At 43.7% G+C, this 22321-nt stretch overlaps 1 protein-coding gene across 4 annotated transcripts in view; it reads left to right on the top strand.

The window, feature by feature from the left end:
* The window catches only part of PRKCQ (protein kinase C theta), a 50394-nt gene extending 33829 nt beyond the window's left edge, over positions 1-16565 (top strand). For all 4 annotated transcript variants that reach the window (XM_073002505.2, XM_073002506.2, XM_073002507.2 and 1 more), the window contains 11 exons: positions 624-753; positions 1526-1635; positions 2883-3000; positions 4974-5134; positions 8150-8323; positions 10900-10991; positions 11797-11859; positions 12009-12147; positions 13629-13817; positions 15278-15406; positions 16126-16565. In XM_073002505.2, the coding sequence (XP_072858606.2) occupies positions 624-753; positions 1526-1635; positions 2883-3000; positions 4974-5134; positions 8150-8323; positions 10900-10991; positions 11797-11859; positions 12009-12147; positions 13629-13817; positions 15278-15406; positions 16126-16281 (1461 nt within the window). In that variant the 3' untranslated portion in view covers positions 16282-16565. The remainder of the gene's footprint in view (positions 1-623; positions 754-1525; positions 1636-2882; positions 3001-4973; positions 5135-8149; positions 8324-10899; positions 10992-11796; positions 11860-12008; positions 12148-13628; positions 13818-15277; positions 15407-16125) is intronic.
* The last annotated feature ends 5756 nt before the right edge of the window (positions 16566-22321 follow it).

Genomic DNA, 22321 nt, shown 5'->3' on the forward strand with positions numbered 1-22321 from the left:
TAAGAGAGCTAAGCAGAAATGCCTAGCTGATCACTTCCTGTTTTTTAAAAGACCTTTTATGACCAAGGAGAGGCCAGCATGTCACACCTGCTTAGAGTCTTCTGGGGAGGGGTGCTGTTTGCAATTTGGGGGTTTTTTCCCCCCAGGATGTTAATGTACCTCCAAAGATGAGTGGTCCTTATGGCCCACAGACCTTCAGAACCTCCCCACCTGGGATTTAAGAATATTAATATTAGAATAACAGAACTATTTAGCTGCTACAGCGAGGGATTTCCATTTCTGCCTTCTTCAGCAGCTCCAAAATCTAAACAGATTGTTGTAGTCCTTTAATATTTTAATATTTCTTTTTCTGTTAGTCGCTCCAGAGTGTGGGTGGGTGTCGGTAGAGGCCCATGGATACTTGAGGTTTTTAAAAACGAGTCACCACTGTAGATTACAGCTGTTGCAAAACACAGGGCAGTATCATCCTCCTGGTGGCTGAAAGGATGTTTTAATTTTTGCAGACGGGAAATTCTGCCTTGAGAAAGATTTGAAATGATAGCTTTTGGCACTGAATTGCTTTGCCTGTTCCTGCTGCAATTAAGCAAATATTCACCTCTCTCTTTTTTTGTCTCTGTGTGTAGTTCCATAAGGAGAGGTTTAAGATCGACATGCCTCACCGATTTAAGGTCTACAACTACAAAAGCCCCACATTCTGTGACCACTGTGGAACGCTGCTCTGGGGCCTCGCACGGCAGGGCTTAAAATGTGAAGGTAAGCAGTCCAGGTGTTTACTGCCATTTTTAAGACAAAAAAAGTCTGACATTTGGGTAAACTGGTCACAGCGAATGGCCACAAACTTATGAGACACCAACTGCATTATAAGGCCGGCGCAACAACAAATTTAAGTACTGTGACCAGTATCCCGTTTGTTCGTGGCAGTGAATTGCACAGCTCAATTTCTGCACCTCTAAATCAGTACGATAGGACCTGCTTATCCATGGAATCAGTATCCACTGATTAGTTTATCCACAGTCTGAAAATACAAAAAATATTAAAAGAAAAATCCTGGAAATCTAAATTACTAAATTTAGTATCAGAACTGGCCACTAGTGGGAGCCAGAGACCATGCTATGTATACTGCTCATGTTTGCTGTTATCCGCATGTTTCAGCATCCACGGATGGGACTTGGAACTGATCCATCGTGGATACGGGGTTCTGCTGTTTATCAGTGACAACATGCTGTCCTTTTAAGCCCTCCAAAGCCAGCAGTCTGGAGTGTCCAGTTTACTCCCATTGTGGGCAGAACTTTGTTTCCACGAGGACCCCTAACTGTGTAGCATTGCTTGAATCTCTGTACTGCTTTTTCATAGATCCTTTTATGAAGGTCAGCCCCTGAAGGAAAGTTCTCACATAGGGCAAAAATACTAACAGCAACGGCAGTAGCGTAGCATGGAAGGCATTTGTTGCAAGCAGCTTCACAGGAGTGCCTCTGCTCTCACCCACACCAGAATCAGAAACCTAACCCTGTCATTTTCCTTGCAGCCTGTGCGATGAACGTCCACCACAAATGCCAAACCAAAGTGGCAAACCTCTGCGGCGTCAACCAGAAGCTCATGGCAGAAGCCTTGGCACTGATAGAGAGCAGGCAGCAGGTGGGTAGCTAGAATTGTTGTGCTCTGGACAAAATCCTGAGGAACCTACGGATAGGTGTGGTTCTGTATATGCAACTTACTTGAAAGAGAGACTTTCAGGGACAGCTTTCTGGGGACTATGAGAGGGTTCTGGAGGCTTGGAAGGTGGGCAGAACAGGCCACATTTGTACAGTAGTTCCTGGCTTAACGAGGATAATCCGTTTCAGCGAAATCACTGCAGAGCGAAATCCTCGTTAAGTCAAATAAAAAAAGCCCATTGAAACGCATTGAAAACCCTTCAATGTGTTCCAATGGGCTGAAAACTCACCGTCCACGAAAGATCCTCCATAGGGGGGGCCATTTTCAGTGCCTGTAAAATGAGGAATCCGTCCTAGAAAACAGCGGGGTCCATTTGGTACATCCGGTGGCCATTTTGAAGCCTGACAATCAGCTGTTTTCAGATCGTCGTAATGCGAAAATCGGTTCCAGAGGCAGGGGACCGATCGTGAAGCAGATTTTTCCCATTTAAACCATTTTTTTGCGATCGCAAAAACCTAATCGTCAAGCAATTTCCTCGTTAAGCGAGGCAATCGTTAAACGAGGCATGACTGTAATGGCAGCATCCCCACCCCTAAACCATAGTCCTGGCTCTTTGCGGTCTCTTATGATTTCCAAAAGATTCAATGAAGCAATGAAAAGATCACCACCCTTTTCCTGTACATCAAGTGGACTCCTTACCAACATCTCCTACATAGTCAAGATTTCTGCATCAATCCCCAAAACTGTAAGTATCTTTAGATCCAGAATATTTAGCAGACCATTTCCTCCTCTTTATGGGCAGCCAACTGAGTGATCGAATCTCAATATTACTTTCAAACATTATTTTTGACACCTTAGATGTGTTGGTTTGCTTGTCTTCCCATTTTAACTTAATAAGAATGTGTTGTTTCCAAGCACTGTACTGTGTGTTTCATGGGGAACTATTACAATATTTTCTATATTCAGATACTGTATATCTTTATATAGTCCACCTCAAACTAGCAACACCCTGGTTCTTTAAACCGCTTCGGATGCTACCGTGTGTGTGACCTTGCACGGAGCTATAAAGGGACAGAAATACCCCCTGCTGTTCTATGGTATTCTTTGTTGCCTTCCTCCAGAACCTTAGCGTTCCATATTCCTTGTTTCCACACTTCTGGACTATCCCATGTATCTTACATTGCTGTGTTGTCTGAGCGATGTATTTTTTTTTCTTCACTCTGTGCCAGGCTCGAAGTCTCCGTGAGTCAGAGCGCATCCTGAGAGAAGGACCGGTCGAAATCATCTTCCCTGACAAAGAGGCATCATCCACATCTTCGGTGCCGGGGCCTCCAGTGGAGAAAAAAGGTGTTGTGTTCTTTACTGGATTCCTCCAAATATGAGCCACCACCTCTGGACTATATATTGGTTACTTTTTATAAATACTCACCTGAGAAATACTGAACATGACAGGAAAAAAGAGATGAGGAAGCTCACTAAGACCTGCATATCTGCAGGGGATCGGTTCCAAGTTCCCTCGCTGATAATGGAAAACACAGATAGTAGAGAATGTTATACATAGAGCATGGTGTCTGGCTCACTCTAGTGGCCAGTTCTGGTAATGGCATCATAAAAATATATTTCTCTAGTGAACACTATCCATAGCATGGTCTCTGGCTCCCTCTAGTGGCCAGTTCTAGCAACTTGACCTCTAGAAGAAGCTATTTCTAGGATTTTTCCTTTTAATATTTTTAATATTTTCAGACCATGGGTAAATGAATCAGCAGATACTGATCCTGCAAATACAGGGGTCCTACTGTATCTAGATTACAAGCATGGAAGCTATGTTGCATTGTCTCCAGGAGAACTTGAAAAGTTGATTTTTTGAAATCCTGAGATTCTTCTAGCTAGCATAGCCACTGGGCATGCTTATGAAAGTCCTGGGAGCTGTAGTTTATGAAAGAATTTCCTCTAAATTCTGATCCCCAGGTTAAGATTTGCCATGTGTTAGTAAAGGGTGGACAGACAGAGTCAGTGAGATGAACAACACCAAGCATCTTACGTTTGTTAGAGTAACGAAGAAATATTTCAATTAAGTTTGCAATATTTTAACATTATGCAGAATGAGGCAACTGTCTCAGGCCACACAGTTTGGGGATCCAGAAAAATCATAAAATTATTATTTATTTGATTTAAAAAAAAAAAAAAACAGTCCAGGAGACAGGCAATGAAACAACAAATAAAGCATCAAATTTAAACTGAAAGCAATCTACTTCATTCACACAGCATGGGTGGAATTAGCAGAATAAGTGTAACAAAATACAGTGGTGCCTCGCTTAACGAGCGCACCGTTTAATGACAAATCCGCATAGCGACACGTTTTTTGCGATCGCTAATGAGATCGCATTGCGATGTTTAGGTGGCAAAACATTGCATTGTGATGATAGGTAAGCGTTTCGCGTACCAATCTTCGCATTGCGATGTTTAGAAAACAGCTGATCGGCAGTTCCAAAATGGCCGCTGGGTGCAGAAAATGGCCGCCCACAGCGTTTTCATGCCCTGCCCTCACTTACCGAGGCGGCGAAAATGGCGGCCGGATGGGGAATCTTCGCTTACCGGTGAGTTTTCCCCCCATAGGAACGCATTAAATGGAGTTTAATGCATTCCTATGGGGTTTTACGGTCCGTATAGCGATGTTTCTGGATAGCGATGTTAATCCTGGAACGGATTAACGTCGCTATGCGGGGCACCACTGTATAAAATGTGAGACAGATAGAATAGGCTCAGAACAACTGCCCATGGCAGAATAGCTACCGCAAGACACTTGACTATACAGTACTTTCAGTAATTATTTGGTTACTATCCACTGTTAATTCAGAAATACGGAACTCATCAGAACTTCCTGAATAGAAACGAAGCTGAGAGAATGTAAATATGCTCCAAATGTCCTGTAACTTCTTACCAAAGAAGCAGCTCGGTTTGTCTGTGCAACCATATGGACTTATAACCATATGGACTTGATCCGCGAAAGCTCATATTAAAATATAACAGGGAGTCTTTAAGGTGGGCTGGCTGAATAGCTCAGTGGTTTAGGGATCTGGGTGAGAGTTTAGCTCCTCATTACATCTTGGAATTTTTGCATGTTCATTGGTTCTATTGTTTTTAAATTTTGTAATACCGCCTTTTTTCAAAATAACTTGCTTGGCCTTGGGCATCCGGGCACCTTGACCTGGGGGGTGGCAACGGAGAATCCGAGCTGCTCTGATGCTGCTTGACCTCAAGCACGTGTGGCAAAATCTCTTGGATCAGTCCTGACATGTACGCACTGGGCTCTGTTGTAGAACCTCAAGGAATTTCCTGGGAATCTCCGGTGGGCGAAATGACGCGTCTCGATTCTCCGGTGAAACGGGAACCTAGGGAGGACGTCCAGCCACAGCTGCCGAGACTAACGTTTGATCATTTTATCTTGCACAAAATGTTGGGGAAAGGAAGCTTTGGGAAGGTAAGTGGTTTTTTTAAAAAGGCAAACACTTAATGACAACAATTAGAAGGACAGACTGGGCAAAATTGACATGTCAGCATTGTTTGCTTTCAAACTTGTTGATTTAAAAGCCATTTAAAATGTACCAGTAGCTAATTTCAAGTGTCCTGAAAATACGTGATATGGCCCTTTCTTTATCTGACTCGTGTTAACATTTGCCTAAATTATACTGGCATCTCTTTAGGCTCAGTTTAAATTAACTGTCCAGTACCCCTTCGTCTCCGCTGATTCACTTCTCTGCTGCCTGAAAATATAAGTGGGATAGACAGTGCAACGACCAGATAGGTTTGCAAGCTGGCTGACCCACCACACTCAATGTGTGGTCCTCAACGGAACCACATCTACGTGGAGGGAAGTGTGCAGTGGGGCTCCTCAAGGTTCTGTCTTGGGCCCAGCGCTCTTTGGCATCTTCATCAATGACCTGGATGAGGGAAATGAAGGAGCACTCCTCAGATTTGCTGATGACACCAAGCTGCGGGGATTGGCTAATAGTTTAGAAGATGGACTCAACCTTCAGAAGGATCTAGACAGACTTGAACATTGGGCCCTATTGGATAAAATGCAGCCCAATGGCAGGAAGAGTAAGGTCCTGCAGTTAGGCAGGAGAAATCAGATGCACAGGTACAGTACAGGATATGTGGTACCTGGCTTGACAGGAGTATCTGTGAGAGGGGTTTGGGTGTCTTGGTGGACCACTGCCTAAGGATGAGTCAGCAGTGGGTAGCAGCTGCCAAGAAAGCCCACACAGTCCTAGGCTGCATCAATGGGGGGATAGCATCAAGATCACGGGAAGTGATAGGACCACTCTATTCCACACTGGTGAGGCTGCACTTGGAGTGCTGTGACTAGTTCTGGTTACCACAATACAAGAAAGATGCTGAGGCCCGGGAAAGGGTGCAGAGAAGAGCAACAAAGATGATAAGGGGACTGGAGGCTAAATCCTACGAATAGCAACTAAAAGAACTAGGGATGTTTAGCTTAACGAAGAGAAGACGGAGGGGAGACATGAGAGCAGTCTTCCAATACAGTATCTGAAAGGTTGCCACAGGGAAGAGGGCATTGATTTATTCTCCATTGTGCCTTAGGGTAGGACAAGAACCCATGGGTGGGAACTCTTCAGAGGGAGATCCAACCTGGAAATAAGGAGGAATTTCCTGAGGGTAAGAACCATGAAGCAGTGGGACAGCTTGCCTCCCAATGTGGTGGGTGCCCCATTGCTGGAGGTTTTCAAGAAAAGATTGAACAGCCATCTGTCCAGAATGGTCTGAGGTCTCCTGCCTTGGGCAAGGGGTTGGACTAGAAGACCTCCAAGGTCCCTTCCAACCCTACAATGATTCTATGATACTAAATTTAAAAAACCCAAAAATATGTATTTACTGTATACAGTGGTGCCTCACATAGCGAGGGTTAATCCGTTCCGGATTAACCCTCACTATGTGAAAACATCGCTGAACGGATCAAGAAAACCCATTGGAATGCATTAAACATTGTTTAATCTGTTCCAGATGGGCCAAAAACTCACCGTTCAGCGATGTTTTCCTATGGCCGGCAACCATTTTCGCGCCCTCCCCTCGCTTACCGAGGGCGCGAAAACGCTGTGCACAGCCATTTCAGGGCTTCCGGTGGCCATTTTGGAGCCGCCGAACAGCTGATCCGCGGGTCGCAAAGCGAAGGTCGGTAAGCGAAACGCTTACCGACCTTCGCTATGCGAGTTTCGGCCATAGAGGCCATTGGTTTGCGATCGCAGTTGCTATAAAAAAAACCCCTCGCTATGCAGATTCGTCGTTCTACGGTGCGCTCGTTAAGTGAGGCACCACTGTATACATATTTCCAGGGTGCATTTACCAGTCCTGGCCACTAGATACGGCAAGAGGACATGCAAGGTATAATACCACTGGTTGTTGTGGGTTTTTCGGGCTCTTTGGCTGTGTTCTGAAGGTTGTTCTTCCTGACATTTTGCCAGTCTCTGTGGCCGGCATCTTCAGAGGACAGCACTCTGAAGTGCTGTCCTCTGAAGATGCCGGCCACGCGAATCGTTAGGAAGAACAACCTTCAGAACACGGCCAAAGAGCCCGAAAAACCCACAACAACCATTAGATCTTCGCAAATATGTAATACCACTTCAATGAATCCTTACAACAGATCTGAATACAGACATTGTTAACATGGGTCAGATAAAGAAATGGCCCTATCACGTATTTTCAGGACACTTTAAATTAGCAACTGGTACATTTTAAACTCATTTTAAACAAACAAGATTTAAAGCAAACAATGCCGGCACGTCAATTGTGCTCACCTGGAGAAAAGGCACAGCAGGCAGGTTTCATGCCTGGGATAGGCCTAACTTCCTGTTTGAAAAGGAAACTTCTGGTTTGGAAAGGAAGTTAGGCCTAACCAAGGCATGGATCCTGCCAGCTGTGCCTTCTCTCCAGGTGAGCATGATTTAGATGTCGGTCAGGTCTGAGTCTGGCAGATGGGACTCCCAGAAAAGAGACTTAAGGAATTTGTAGTCCAAAAAAAAAATGAAATGGACGTTCTTACTTGAAACTTAGTTTTTAAAATGTGTCCTATATATACATGACACACAAAGCTACCTGTATTCAATATAAAAATAATAAAATTATTCAATATAAAATACCACCCAGAGTAGACACATTCCAGATGGGCAATATATAAAACTAATAAATGAACGAACGAACGAACGAACGAACGAACGAACGAACGAACGAACGAACGAACGAACGAACGAACGAACGAACGAACGAACGAACGAACGAACGAACAAACAAACAAACAAACAAACAAACAAACAAACAAACAAACAAACAAACAAATAAATAAATAAATAAATAAATAAATAAATAAATGTGTTACATTTGACACACATTCCCAGGTTCGTGGACTTTGTAAAGCTTTCTGAGAATCAAAAGATATTCACACCAGCCAGCTTATTCGCGAGAATTTTTTTTTACTCAGGTCTTCCTTGCTGAGCTGAAGACAACTAACCAGTTCTTTGCCATGAAAGCACTTAAGAAAGAGGTGGTGCTGATGGATGATGATGTTGAATGCACCATGGTGGAAAAACGCGTCCTCTCACTGGCTTGGGGGCACCCCTTCCTCACACACGTCTTTTGCACATTCCAAACCAAGGTAAGGAAAATCTTGTCGTATCACATATTGTGCCACAATTTCCTCTGTGCCCTCTGAGCTTGGTGGCAAGATTTAGCAGCTAGGAAAGAAAGAGAACAATATAGCATTACCAGCTGTCCTTGTGGCCGGGCAAAATATTGGAAAGTGGTTTGGTCTTCAGGGAGCCATTGAAAGCTGTCGACTTTACAAAAGACCTGCTCCTCCATTTTTGATAGGCACCGGTCTCCCTGTACAGTCACGGCCAAAAAATATTGGCACCCTTGCAATTCTGTCAGAAGATGCAAGCCTTCACTCCGAAAATTGTGGCAGTTGCAAATGTTTTGGTACTCGCATGTTCATTTCTTTGGTTTGCATTGGAACAACACAAACGCACACACACACAAAAACAGAGAAGAAAAGTTAAATCTGACACAATCCCACACAGAAATCCAAAAATGCACTGGCCAAAATTATTGGCAGCCTTAACTTAATATTTGGTAGCACCCCCTTCGGAAAAAAATAACTGAAATCAATCGCTACCTGTAGCCATAAATGAGTTTCTTACACTTCTCTACTGGAATTTTGGACCACTCTTCGTTTGCAAACTGCTCCAGGGCCTTCAGATTTGAAGGATGCCTTCTCCCAATGGCTTTTGACATCTCTCCACAGGTGTTCTATGGGATTCAGATCTGGATTCACTGATGGCCATTTCAGAACTCTGTAACCATTTCTGTGTGCTTTTTGAAGTGTGTTTTGGGTCGCTGTCCTGCTGGAAGACCCATGAGCTCTGGTGGAGACGCAGCTTTCTGACACTGGCCACTACGTTGCGCCCCAAAATTCTTTGGGAATCATCAGATTTCATGATGCCGTTCCCACAGTCAAGGCATCCAGCGCCAGAAGCAGCAAAGCAACCCCAAAACATCTTTGAACCTCCACCATATTTGACTGTAAGGACTGTGACCTTTTCTCTGAATGCCTCATTTCTTTTTCTGTAAACAGTGCCGTGATGTCCTTGACCAAAAAGCTCTCTTTTTGTCTCATCTGTCCACAGAATGTTCTCCCAGAAGGATTGTGGCTTTGTCACTTAAGTTTTGGCATACACCAGTCTTGCTTTCTTATGCCTTTGTGTCAGCAGTGGTGTCCTCCTGGGTCTCCTTCATAGCGTCCCTTTTCATTCAGACGGCGATGGATAGTGCGAGCTGACACTGTTATAACCTATGTCTGCAGATTAGCTTGAATTTGTTTGGAAGTTAATCTGGGTTCTGTATCCACCATTCGAACAACCCTTCGTTGTAATTTTTCAGGAATTTTGCTCTTCCGTCCACGTCCAGGGAGGTTAGCTATAGTGCCATGGGCTGTAAACCTCTTGATGATATTGCGCACAGTGAACACGGGAACATTAAGATTTCTGGAGATGGACTTGTAGCCTTGAGATGGTCGATGTTTCTCCACAATTTTTTTCTCCTAAATCCACAGACAACTTTTTACACTTCATTCTTTTCTCCATGCTCAGTGTCACACACAACACAAAGGTTGGGTCAACTTTTCTCCATCTTAACTGTTTACAAGTATGATTACTATATTGCCCACACCTCTCGCCTGCGACAGGTGTGTCTAAATACAAATTAAAGGAGCATCACATGCTTGAAAAACAATTATTTCTTACAATTTAGACAGGGTGTCAATAATTTTGACCAATGCATTTTTTTTGTTTCTGTGTGGGATTGTATCAAATTTGACTTTTCTTCTCTGTTTTGTGTGTGTGTGTGTGTGTGTGTGTGTGTGTGTGTGTGTGTGTGTGTGTGTGTGGTGTTGTTCCAACGCAAACCAAAGAAATGAACATGTGAGTACCAAAACATTTGCGATTGCAACCATTTTCAGGGAGAAGGGTTGCATTTTCTGACAGAATTGCAAGGGTGCCAATATTTTTGGCCATGACTGTACGTCCGGAGCTTCTTAAGGTGTTGGGGCACACGATGGGCTTCCAAACGGAGTACTGCTCAGGAGGCCAGACTGCCAAACGATGAGATACATGCCATCAGACAAAGGTCGGAATCAAGGGGTCTACTGGATCGACTTTGGTTGAATGCCCAGAACAAAAGAAAATGTTGGAGGCAACATTAAAACCAAAACCAAATACAAAGGACAGTCATGCATGAGTCCCTCATGCCTTTTTAAAATTAGGCTAGTTTTTAACTTGCTCCTAATGATTCAATTGTATTTTAATTAGCTTATAGTTTAATTGTGTGGTTTTTTTTTAAAGTTTAACTTATTATGTTTTGAATTCTATTCTTTTTAATGTTGTGAGCTGCCTTGGGCCCCCTTGTCCAGAGAAAGGTGGCCTATCAATAAAACAAACAAATAAATATTGGGGACATAAATTGTGCACCTCTTAAACAAGGTGTGCAGTCCCCCCATTGCTCTGCCAGCTCTGGGGGCTACAGAGGGAACAGGGTAAATGCCACCTGCCAGCCACTGACTGTTCACTCTCCTCACCCCACATAGGGTTCCATAAAAATAAATTGAAAATACTCCACACATTTAAACTTGAATACTAACCTTCAGGAATCAGTAACAGCTTGTGTCTCATCTCCTAGGAAAACCTGTTTTTTGTTATGGAGTATGTTAATGGGGGTGACCTGATGTTTCATATCCAGCTGTGCCACAAGTTTGACATCGGGAGAGCAAGGTAAGAGGGCGGGGTGTCTCTCTGCAGTGTCTCATTAAAAATGTCTTGAACTAGGGCTTGATGGAGCTAATTTTTTTTTACTGTAACTCCCCATATCTCCAGTGGCTAAACTGACTTGGGTTTTTGTTTGTTTGTTTGTTTGAAGAATGGAATTCCAAAAGATAACTTTTCTGAGCTCCATTAATCCCCTTAATAATGCGGTGTTGCAGAGCTATGCCACTCTAGAATGAAGCTGTCCTGAAACTAGCCAAAAATCAGGGAGCTGGACAGGGGACAGGCTGTATTTGTCTTCAGTGTGGAAGGGATTATCACTCTCGAATTGGCCTCCTCAGCCACACTAGACGCTGTTCCAAGTCCTCCATACAGAGCATGTTAACCATAGTCTCTCGAGACTGAAGGATGCCTAATAAAAATCTATTTTTTCTTTTCTTTTTTCCTTGTCTTCTTTTTGGTGGGGAGTGCACCGCCCAAACATGACTGCACAGCATTAACAAACCGTCTCGTCACATAGTGGGCAAATCCTAGGGATGTTTAAAATGAAACACTCATGTCAGATCCCAAGTTCTAATTAAGGGCTACGTATATGGAACCTCCCTCTCCAGCTGCAGTGCAATTCTAAATTTCATGCGCTGTGTTAGGGAACCGACCACAGAAAGCTATGTCCCCCCTTTGTGGGCTTCCTTGGGGCATCTAGCCAGCCGCTGTCAGAAACTGGGTTCGGTAGCACCACGGGACTTGATCCAGTCGGAGACTCTCTGTGGTCGTCAAGCAGCAAATAAGTATCTGTGCAATTTTTTCCCCCCAGGTTCTATGCTGCTGAAATTATATGTGGTTTGCAGTTCCTTCATTCGAAAGGAATCATCTACAGGTAAGAGTTGGTTAATACATATGAACAACGAAGGAATGAAGGACAATGTTATTTACACAAAATATTGCATAAGAACTGTTTGAACTTAAAGCACGTGGCAATGTGGCTTCTCCAGAAAGAGACAAACCCCACCCGTCCTTGTCTTGCAGAGACCTCAAGCTTGACAACGTTCTTCTTGACAAGGAAGGACACATCAAGATTGCAGATTTTGGCATGTGCAAGGAGGCCATGTTCGGGGACGCCAAGACGAGCACGTTCTGTGGGACCCCTGATTATATTGCACCGGAGGTAGGAGGGGGGGGCTTCGTTGCTTTGTTGGAATGTCTGCTGAGTGTTAGCTGTGAAAGCTAGCGGAACCTCCAGATCTAGGAGCAGTACACCTTTTTTGCTGCCCAAAGCGGAACAGCATATGACACTTGATCCACTGCTCACCAAATCATTTGGGCACATGAGACAGAACTCTCTGAGGCAAATCTTCTCCTGTTGGAGCGTAGAGTTGGCTGTGTCTGTTTGGTTCCAGTCAGAGTAATAGATAGAGGTCATTCTGGAAGGGGTGTAACCAAACTGGCATTTGGCCTCTCACAAATAGGCTGGGAAGAAAGGGAGAATGGCTTGCGGTCTCATTTTTCCCTCCGAGGCACCCAAGAGGCAAGGTTTGAGAGAGGAGTGCAAGCGGTGGATAAAAGTGGAGAGAGAGAAGGAAGCTCTTTTCCCTCTCACGCAATCCCAGAACCAGGGGACATCCACTCCAATTGGAGTGTTGGGAGAGGGAGGACAGACCAACGAAAATCTTTCTTGACCCAGCGTGTGGTTAGTCTGTGGAACCCCTTGCCACAGGACGTGGTGATGGCATCTGGCTTAGATGCCTTTTAAAAAGGGGATTGGACAGATTTCTGGAGGAAAAGTCCATCACAGGTGGCAAGTCATGATGGGGATGCAGAATCTCCAGGCTTCGAAGGAAGGGACCTCCAAAATGCCAGATGCAGGGGAGGGGGATCAGGAGACAGGGATCTAGTTATCTCATGTGTTCCCAGAGGCATCTTGTGGGACCAGGGTAAGAGACAGGAAGTTGGACTAGATGGGCCCTTGGCCTGATCCAGCAGGGCTCATCTTAAGTTCTTATGTGTGGGATAACATTTGGTCTGCTGAAGGCCAGCTGCAGTGTCTTTGAAAGTCAGCTCTCCCTTTAAGGCTAAAACTAGATAGTAAGGGGAATCCTGATTTTTTCTGATTAATTCATAACCAGTTGCCTCAAAGATCATGTGCTTCAGCAATCATACTTGCAAGTACAGTCTGTATTTACTTTCTAAGGACCAATCACATACCAAAGCACACTAAATGCAAGGTACTGTATGTGGTTGAGGAAAAGTATATGCTGTGACAAACAGATCTCTTTCACCATTTTGGAGAGCACCCCTTCTAAATACATGCCAAGCGCATGACCTGGATTGACTCTGATGAAGCCGAATTGAAATAGAATGCTTTCCACCCAAAGAATACTGGGGGGGGGAATTGTGCACATGCTGCCATCAGGGTTTTGTAAATAATCCTCTTTTAATAAAATAACTTCTTCATATGTTGTGATGGTATCCAATGAGGTGCAGAAAGCCCAGGAGAATGCATCTCAGCCACCTGTTGAGCTGCTGTCAATGAGAACAGATAATAATGGGCTATAGCAGCCGTTCCTAGCCAATTTAATTGATACGGCGGGCATTCTCGTGGCTGAGCTTTGACGCTCTCTTCATTGCTTGTTTCTCTTTCCACCACAGATTCTGCTGGGACAAAAATACAGCTTGTCGGTCGACTGGTGGTCCTTCGGCGTCCTTCTGTATGAGATGTTGATTGGCCAGTCTCCATTCCACGGTCAGGACGAAGAGGAGCTCTTCCAGTCCATCCGTATGGACAGCCCATTCTACCCCCGCTGGTTAGACAGAGATGCAAGAGACCTTCTGGTGAAGGTGAGGGGGGGTTAGGGAAGAGAGTGTTGCCCGCCCCTGTCTCTTCATCTTCTCTTCTTTGGGAGCATTTCTTCCAAACCTTGAAAACATGATTACAGTGGTGCCTCGCAAGATGAATTTAATTCGTTCCGCCGTTAATGTTGTCTTGTGAAAAATTCGTCTTGCAAAACACGTTTTCCCATAGGAATGCATTGAGATCTAATTAATGCATTCCTATGGGCAAAAAAAGTCAGAACAAAGTCAAATTTGGTTTACAAAGGGTTTATTAAGTGCTCTTTAAAGCCATGCATATTGTGCAGATGATTTCAAAAATTTCAATCAAAAAAACTTTTTAAACATCATAGAAAAACATTTAAAAGCCATCGAACATAAGGCAGAAATAAAAAACAGAAAACATTCTTCTTGCAAAGCACGGCCGCAGGAACATTTGTCTTGCGAGTCATCAACCCCAATGCCGAAATAATTTGTCTTGCGAGTTTTTTTGTCCTGCGAGGCATTTGTCTTGCGAGGCACCACTGTACTATTTTCATTCCAACTACACCAGGCGCAGCCCATCAAGATGATCAAGACAGGGACTGGTATTCTGTAACTGAGACAAGTTGTAACCAAAAACCAAAATACCCTGTTTTCCCGAAAATTAAAACCTAACCTGAAAATAAGCCCTTGTAGGATTTTTTTTCAGGATGCTCGTCATATGAGCCCTATCCCCAAAAATAAGCCCCGGTGACGTGAAAGACCACCCTCCACCCTTGTGCAGCAACATGACTGTATTTGAATAACTGTAGATGGCTGTACATGGAAAAAAATAAAACATCCCGTGAAAATAAGCTCTTGTGTTTTTTGGAGCAAAATTTAATATAAGACCTTGTCTTATATTATATTTTCAGGGAAACATGGTATCTGTTCAGTATCGATGCAGAATGTGTGCTGTTCCTAATATTGCCGGTTTTGGGGACTCTGATGGTGTGATTTCTGAGACTGCTTATCGTACTGCGTGAAACTTCTTAATCTTGTTCCCAAAGACCCAATGACTTACGGGGACCACGGAAGCGTGTTTCTTCCAGAGGCGAGATATTTCAATGGCCAGGTCTCCGTACTTTGTTAAGTTTTTCCAATTCTTTATTTTCAGCTCTGGCATCCCCTGGAATTGCAATGTCAATGATCCGGACCTTTCTTTATTCTATTATTACTATATCTGGTGTGTTAGGTTCAAAGTGTCTATCTGTCTGGATTCGGAAATCCCACAATACATCATCATCATCATCATCATCATCATCATCATCATCGCTGCTGCTGCTGCTGCTACAACTCTCTTCTACAGGTCTCTCTTCTACAAGGTTGCTGCATTATACAATATGTGGCTTGAAAGCTCTAGAAAAGCCACTTAACTTCTCCACTTGAACCACTTGCTCTTTACTGGCAAATATTTCCTTTTCATTTCCTCTTCCATTGATTTCCAGCTTTTTGTGAGGGAACCAGAGAGGAGGCTGGGAGTCAAAGGGAATATCCGTCAACATGCCTTTTTCCAAGAAATCCAGTGGGAGGCACTGGAAGAGCGAGCCGTAGAACCTCCTTTCAAGCCGAAAGTGGTGAGAACTGATTCGAATTACACTCCAAGTCCTCTTTGCTTCTTTGCATAGTTGATGGTAGGAAGCAAAGCTTTGGGAGTTACTTTTTTTAAAAAAGTAATTAGTTACCATTGTAGAAAGCCTAAACAAGGAATTAGTTACCATTGTAGAAAGAAATAGAAACAAAAAAAATTTAAAGTACCTTGTTCTTTACTTTTTCACTTGCAAGTAACAAAAATTATAACTTTTTAGTTATCTTTTAAAAAACATGAATGCTAGGAACCACAGGTAGTTATACCACCTGTAACTATAAAATAACTAAAACAGGTATAGTTACACCAGGACGTGAGTGAACTTATCTCAATTATCTGCAAAGATGTAGAGGAGAACTAGGAAAACCTGTATCCCATTTCTCGTGGGGCAAAAATATACTTTATAGATAAAGTATATTCCAAGGGAAGAATTTGCTGTATCCTTAGGAATAATCATAAAGCAAAGCAAGGCAAGATAATTTGCACATTAAGACTGCTGAAAAAAGTTCATTTTGTGACAATCACCCATAATCAGCACTTAAGGGGTTTTCTTTTCTAATGATGGGTTATCTATAACAGGTAGTTCCACCCCTAGTCAGGTGATATTTTTCAAGGCTCTGGTGTGTCTTCCTGCGACTGTCTTTCTCAGCGGCTGTCCTGTTTTCAAGCTGCTGTGTCCTAACTCTGATTCCTCTGTTCCTCTCAAAGAAATCCCCAGGTGACTGCAGCAATTTTGACAAGGAATTTCTGAAAGAGAAGCCGTGGCTCTCGTTGGGAGACAGAACTCTCATCAACAGCATGGACCAAAACATGTTCAGCAACTTTTCCTTTACCAACCCCATGATGGACAAGTTGCTGTCCTGAGAAACAAGCCAGGGACGGGAAGATGCTGAGAAGGGCTACAGGAGATCCGCCTCCGGTCTTTGAATCAGTGGAAGTGACCTGTATTTTCTGCTGGAGGCAGTGGCTTCTCACATCCACAGCTCTGTGCTTCCGGGAGGAGGTCCACCTCCGATCTCCAGGGTGCTGTTTCCCACCTGTTAGAAGAACCTCACATGGCATAAGAGGCATCCAGAGATGCTTTCTCGTTTCAACAGACTTTCGTTCAAAGATTTTGCACAGACCCTGAGGTTTGCATTGCTGGCCATCTTTGGGAGCCCCTCAGAGGAGCTGGCATTCCCCCTTCTGGCCCTTCTCCTTCTTCTTTTGGCTGCTGGTGACTATTTACCTCCCCTCCCTGAATGAGAAAGCCATTCTCACAAACAGGAGCACCTTATACCCACTAGGATCCCACCAAGCCTTCCTCCCTCCGCAGATGTTGAAAAACATGTGTTATAGTGGATGCCATTTTAATAGTGAACGCTGTACATAGCATAGTATTTGGCTCCCTCTCGTGACCAGTTCAGGTACTGACATCATGGAAATACAGTACGGCTCCATATCCATGGAATCAGTATCCTCAGTTTCACTTATCCACAATCTGAATATTAGAAGGAGAAAAATCCAGGGTGAAAAAAAACTATTTGCACATGTATTACCAGGACTGGCCATGAGATGGAACCAGAGACAGTGCTATGAATACTTCTTAGTGAAGAATATATAGCATGGCCTCTGGCGCCCTCTAGTGGCTACTTCTTATAATGCATATGGGGAAAATCAGTTTTTTTCCTTTTACCATACTATATACTGCTAGACGATTGCCTTGCGGGATGATTAATCCGCTAGACGATTAGTTTTTGCAATCACTGTTGCGCTTTGCAAGACAATGGTTTCCTATGGATGATTTTCGCTAGACGACAATTTTTCCCCATTGGAACGCATTAAATAGATTTCAATGCATTCCAATGGGGAACCGCGTTTCGCAAAATGATGTTTTCGCAAGACAGTGATTTTCATGGAACGGATTAACATCATCTAGCGAAGCACCACTGTATATATATTGTTTGCTATTATCTGCTGTATATTTCTATAGCAAACACTATACATAACAAGGGTTCTGGCTCTCTCCAGTGGCCAGTTCTTTTAACTTCATCTTTAGAAATATGTACTTCTAGGATTTTTCTTTTAATATTTTTAATATTTTCAGGCTGTGGACAAGTGAATCAGTGGATACTGATCCCACAGATAAGAGGGTGTACTGTAAAAAAAAATTCTCCTATTTCTTGGGAATATGAGAATATTTCTAATTTGTGCTACCAAAGTGTAGTAGGCCAAGCCTGATCTTGCAGCTATTGAACAGAAGTAACTTCTTCAGAAACTCTCAATTAAGGTTAAACAGCAGGAAAAATAGCAAATGTTTATCACTTCAATATATTCATTAGGGAATAGTGCAGAAGGAATAGGCCCTAAATTCAGTTACAGAAATGTCTAAAGCTGACTTCTGTGTATGCACATGATTGTGGAGAAACTATGTGAGTCTGTTTAGGAGGAGAAAGCAGAGAGATTGCAGAGAAAGAAGAAGCAAATGAGCTTAAGAGTAGCTGTCTAGATGTAGATCTAGAAAAGGTCAGTGGAGAAGACACACCTGAGCTGTCTCTCAGTATCTAGCAATTCAAATTGCTAAAATCCAATTCTTGCTCCAAAATCAGTGACTGCTGTTACTATACAGAATACAAACACACAGACTGTTCAACTAATTCTATTTAAAAAATAAAATAAAGGGAGAACCAAAAGATTATTCACCACATTTGCAAAGTGCAGTCTGAAAGTCGACCACCTTGTGAGCCCGACTTCAAGGACCTGCTCGTTTGATAAATGTCATTTCTACAGTTCCTTGTAGGGAAACCGTAATAACTCAACTCAGGGTCGATTCAGGAGACTCTTCTGATTGGCCCAGCCTTCCTTTGGTGTCTGTTGAGGGATGCCTTCCTACATCAGTGGGTGCACAGACGCAGGCGTCCTTAATGACACTGGCTGGAGGCAACACCGTACATGTCACATCTCCCCCAAAGCAGTGCTATATAAAGGGCGTAATGGGGATTTTTAAATGATAACTCCTGCCTTTCTATGGTCTGGTTAAACTGCTGCTATGGTTTCGATGTGGCTTTTTTAAAAGCCTTTTGTACTTGGAACAAACCGATCCATTCTAAAGGAAATCAACCCTGAGTGCTCACTGGAAGGACAGATCCTGAAGCTGAGGCTCCAATACTTTGGCCATCTCATGAGAAGAGAAGACTCCCTGGAAAAGCCCCTGATGTTGGGAAAGTGTGAAGGCAGGAGGAGAAGGGGACAACAGAGGATGAGATGGCTGGACAGTGTCTGTGAAGCAACCAACATGAAATTGACACAACTCCGGGAGGCAGTGGAAGACAGGAGGGCCTGGCGTGCTCTGGTCCATGGGGTCACGAAGAGTTGGACATGACTTAACGACTAAACAACAACAAGCTGTGTGGTGTTAGCCAATGTCCACACACGGGCTAGGAACTGATGGGATTTGTAGTTCAAAATCTCTGGAAGATCCCAAGTAAGGGAAGGCCCTGTATATCATAAACAAATGAAAAGTGAGGATTGGGGGGTTGATATTCAACAGCTGAATGGCTCATCTGATCACATGGTGCTATGGATCACCTGCTACACAGCCATTCTTGGTCAGCACAGCTCTTTCAGAGGTTGCGCGGGAATAGCCAAGAGATTCCCTCAAATCGAGTTGCTCCCACTAAGGCAAAACTAATGGAGGAATCGCCTCCTCTCCCAACCTATATCATAGATTTGTCTTGGCCCAGCCTTCTCAATAGGGAGGATTGGATCCTTTTAGGCTGGGTCTGTTGCCAAGTTTTGGATTTCTGGTATAATTCCTTTGGCTGCGTAGCAGAAGAGCAGAGGGATTCAGAGAGCAGAATAGCTTCCAGTTCCCCAGATTAGTCCAGCACCACCCATTCTTCTCATTGATTGGCACTTAGCACATCAGTAACTCAATCTGAGACGTGAGTAGGGGAAAGAATAAAAGGTTTTGTTGCTTACAGTTGAACAGATTAAACAACCTGAGAAACATGGCTGCTTTCAACAACGGACCTCAAAAGGCTCACAAAAGGGGGACAGCACTGAGCAGAGAGGCGGGGCTCTCTTTGAGTTCAGGAGGGAACCATTGGTAAGTGCTGGATCGATTGGCAGTCACCCAGCCCATAGACATCCCTCCCAGCCACACCTTCTCCGAGCAGCCTGCGAGGTTGTAAAAACTCCAACAGGATTCACTCTCCCATTGGCCAAGCAGAGCCTTCACAACAAGTCAAACCTTCCATTCTGGCAGCTGCAGGGGGGGGAACACTACATGCAGGAAACAAGCCGATTCCCTGCTCTCTTTAGATGTGAAGAAACCAGGATCAGGAACTCAAAGTTTCAGGATTCATGGTCTTTAGTGACACAGGTGACTCGACTCAGGCTTTAATGCATTGGATTTGGCTCCCCACTCAGAACTTACCCATCCCTTTTTCTTTCTTTCTTTCTGGAGTAAAAAAATAATGTTTTTAACAGGGACTCAGATCTGGGGTTTGGGGCTTAGGGCTTGGTACCCAAGATTCAGACTAGGATATAGGACTCACAACCAAAGGCTTGCTAACATCCCCGGCAGAAACCCAAGGGAAATCTGATCCTCTTCTGGATTTTTCCTGTACGCAGAAACCAACACCAGCATTACATTCAGCAACCCTCTGCACAGGAGTATCTCAAGGGAAAGGTTGGCACACCCAGAGCTTGGGGAAGTTAGCGTATTTTTTCTGTGTATAAGATGCCCCCATATATAAGACCCCCCCCACTTTTCTAATACAAACTTAAGAAATCTAAGTGGGGCTTAGCAAGTGTAGGGTGAAAGGGATCAAAGTGCTGCAGGATCGCTTTGAACCCTGCTTTCCCCTCCACTTGTTTTTGTTCTCTCCTCAGCTTATGTTTGTGTATAAGACGACCCTCAATTTTTAGTCTAAAAATTTTAGACAAAAGTATAGTGTTATGCACAGAGAAATATGGTACTTTAACAGGGTAGAAAATTTGAAAAAAAATCCCTTTTCTGCTTCTATTCCTGCCTCGGTCGTGAGTATTACTCATCGCCTTGGGCTCTCTCCTCCAGGTGAACAAGTCTGGGATTAGGTGAGTCGTGATCCCTCCGCTTGCCCAGCCATCTTCTCGCAATGTATCTAAATGACCTTGGCCAGCTTGCAATACACTTGCTATTTATCAGATAGTTCGCTTTAGGGAAAAAAAAACAAGCTGGTATGCTGGCTTGCTGCTTCCTCTCTCTCCTTTTGGTCAAATATTTTCACTTTATTTTCTTCAAAATACAGTGGTGCCTCGCTTAACGATTGCTTCGTATAACGAAAAATTCACTTAACGATGGCTTTTTCAGAGTGATCTTGTGCTTCACTTAACGATTTTCCCTATGAGCGATTTTCGCTTAACGATTTTGGGACCATGCTTCACTTAACGATGACAGTTTTAGGTCCCCTTGTTTCGCTTAACTTTTTTTTTTTACAGCCCCGTTTTTGCTATTTTTAAAATATTCTAAAATGTTTAAAAAATGTTTAAAATGCTTGGAATCGTTAGTGCACCTAATAAAACCTTCGTTAACTTAATTTGGCTTTGTTCTGAGTCTTTTTGATTTTTTTGTGAATTTTTCCCCCCCATTGAAATAGGCTTCAATGCATTTCAATGGGTTTCGCTTAACGTTTTTTCCTATGGGGATTTTCGCTTAAGGATGGTAATCCGTTCCAATTGGAACGGATTATCCGGTTTTCAATGCATCTCTATGGGAAATGGTGTTTCGCTTAACAATGTTTTCACATAGCAATGTTTTTTTTGGAACCAATTAAAATCGTTAAGCGAGGCACCACTGTATTGATGAGGTTATTCATAAATCAGAGGCTTATTTTGCTGTTGTTTCTGTTCTCCTTCCTCGGGAAGTTGGGGGTGGAGTTTTCCCACAGCTTTCTGCCATAAGATATGGCCTCCCGTCTCCAGTCTGCGTGTAGGTGAATTTTCACAGGGAAGAAAGACCCGGTTGCTGCCAAATCTTCTACCCTTCTGGGCTCACCTGCTTGGGGGTGCCTCTCCTGGCCCCCCTTCCGTTCCCCCCTTCTTAGGGGGACGGACAGGCCGGACGGTTCCAGTTTTCCCTGGAGCTGTTCCCAGGTGTTGCTGGCTTCACTGCAGTCAAGCTCCGCCTCCCCGCTTGCCCAGCCATCTTCTCCAACGGGGAAGTCATGATGTGAATAAAGACCCTCAGTGAAATCTCTGTAAGAGGGATGAGGCTTTTATTCTGTCTCGCTTGTGATCTGAAACAAAATCATCCAGGATCTTGCCACTAAGAAAGCCTTCAATTGATAAATCTCCAGAGATGTGAATGTAAAAAATTGTTAATATATATATAGAGAGAGAAATCTCCAAGATGCAACATTAATGGCAATAATTTGTTTTCTTCGTGGGTTCCATTGGATTGTCCGGGTTTCTGGCTTTTGTTTTGTTTAGCTTTTTTGCTTTGGGGAGAGACTGGCTTCTCTGTCTTTCCATGAAACGCAACATTAACTTATTCTGCTCTGCTCAATCCCGGGTGGCCTGGCCCAGCCTGAGAAGAACCGCAGATATAAGGCCCAGTCCTCTAGCCCAGTGTCCCCTGACACAGGCCCAGGGACTGTTTTACCTATCATAATGATGGGCGTTTGGCTTGTCTGTATAAGAATTTTTTTTCTGGGTGATGTGAGCTGGACTGGTCTCCAGAATTTGTTATTTTTGGGTTTGATCTCTAGAGGCGCTGTGTGTCCCTAACTCTTCACAGCCAGGTTGTGGTGTTTCCTTAGAATTGTGAATATGTTTTGTTTTAAAAACCTTTGTGATGTTTGTACAGGTTAATAAAAATGTTATCCATGGAATCGCATGTTTGGGTTCTGTGTCCCTGCTCACATGTACAGTCGTGCCCCGC

The sequence above is a fragment of the Pogona vitticeps genome, chromosome 5 (assembly GCF_051106095.1).
Source record: "Pogona vitticeps strain Pit_001003342236 chromosome 5, PviZW2.1, whole genome shotgun sequence".
Taxonomy (NCBI): Eukaryota; Metazoa; Chordata; class Lepidosauria; order Squamata; family Agamidae; genus Pogona; species Pogona vitticeps.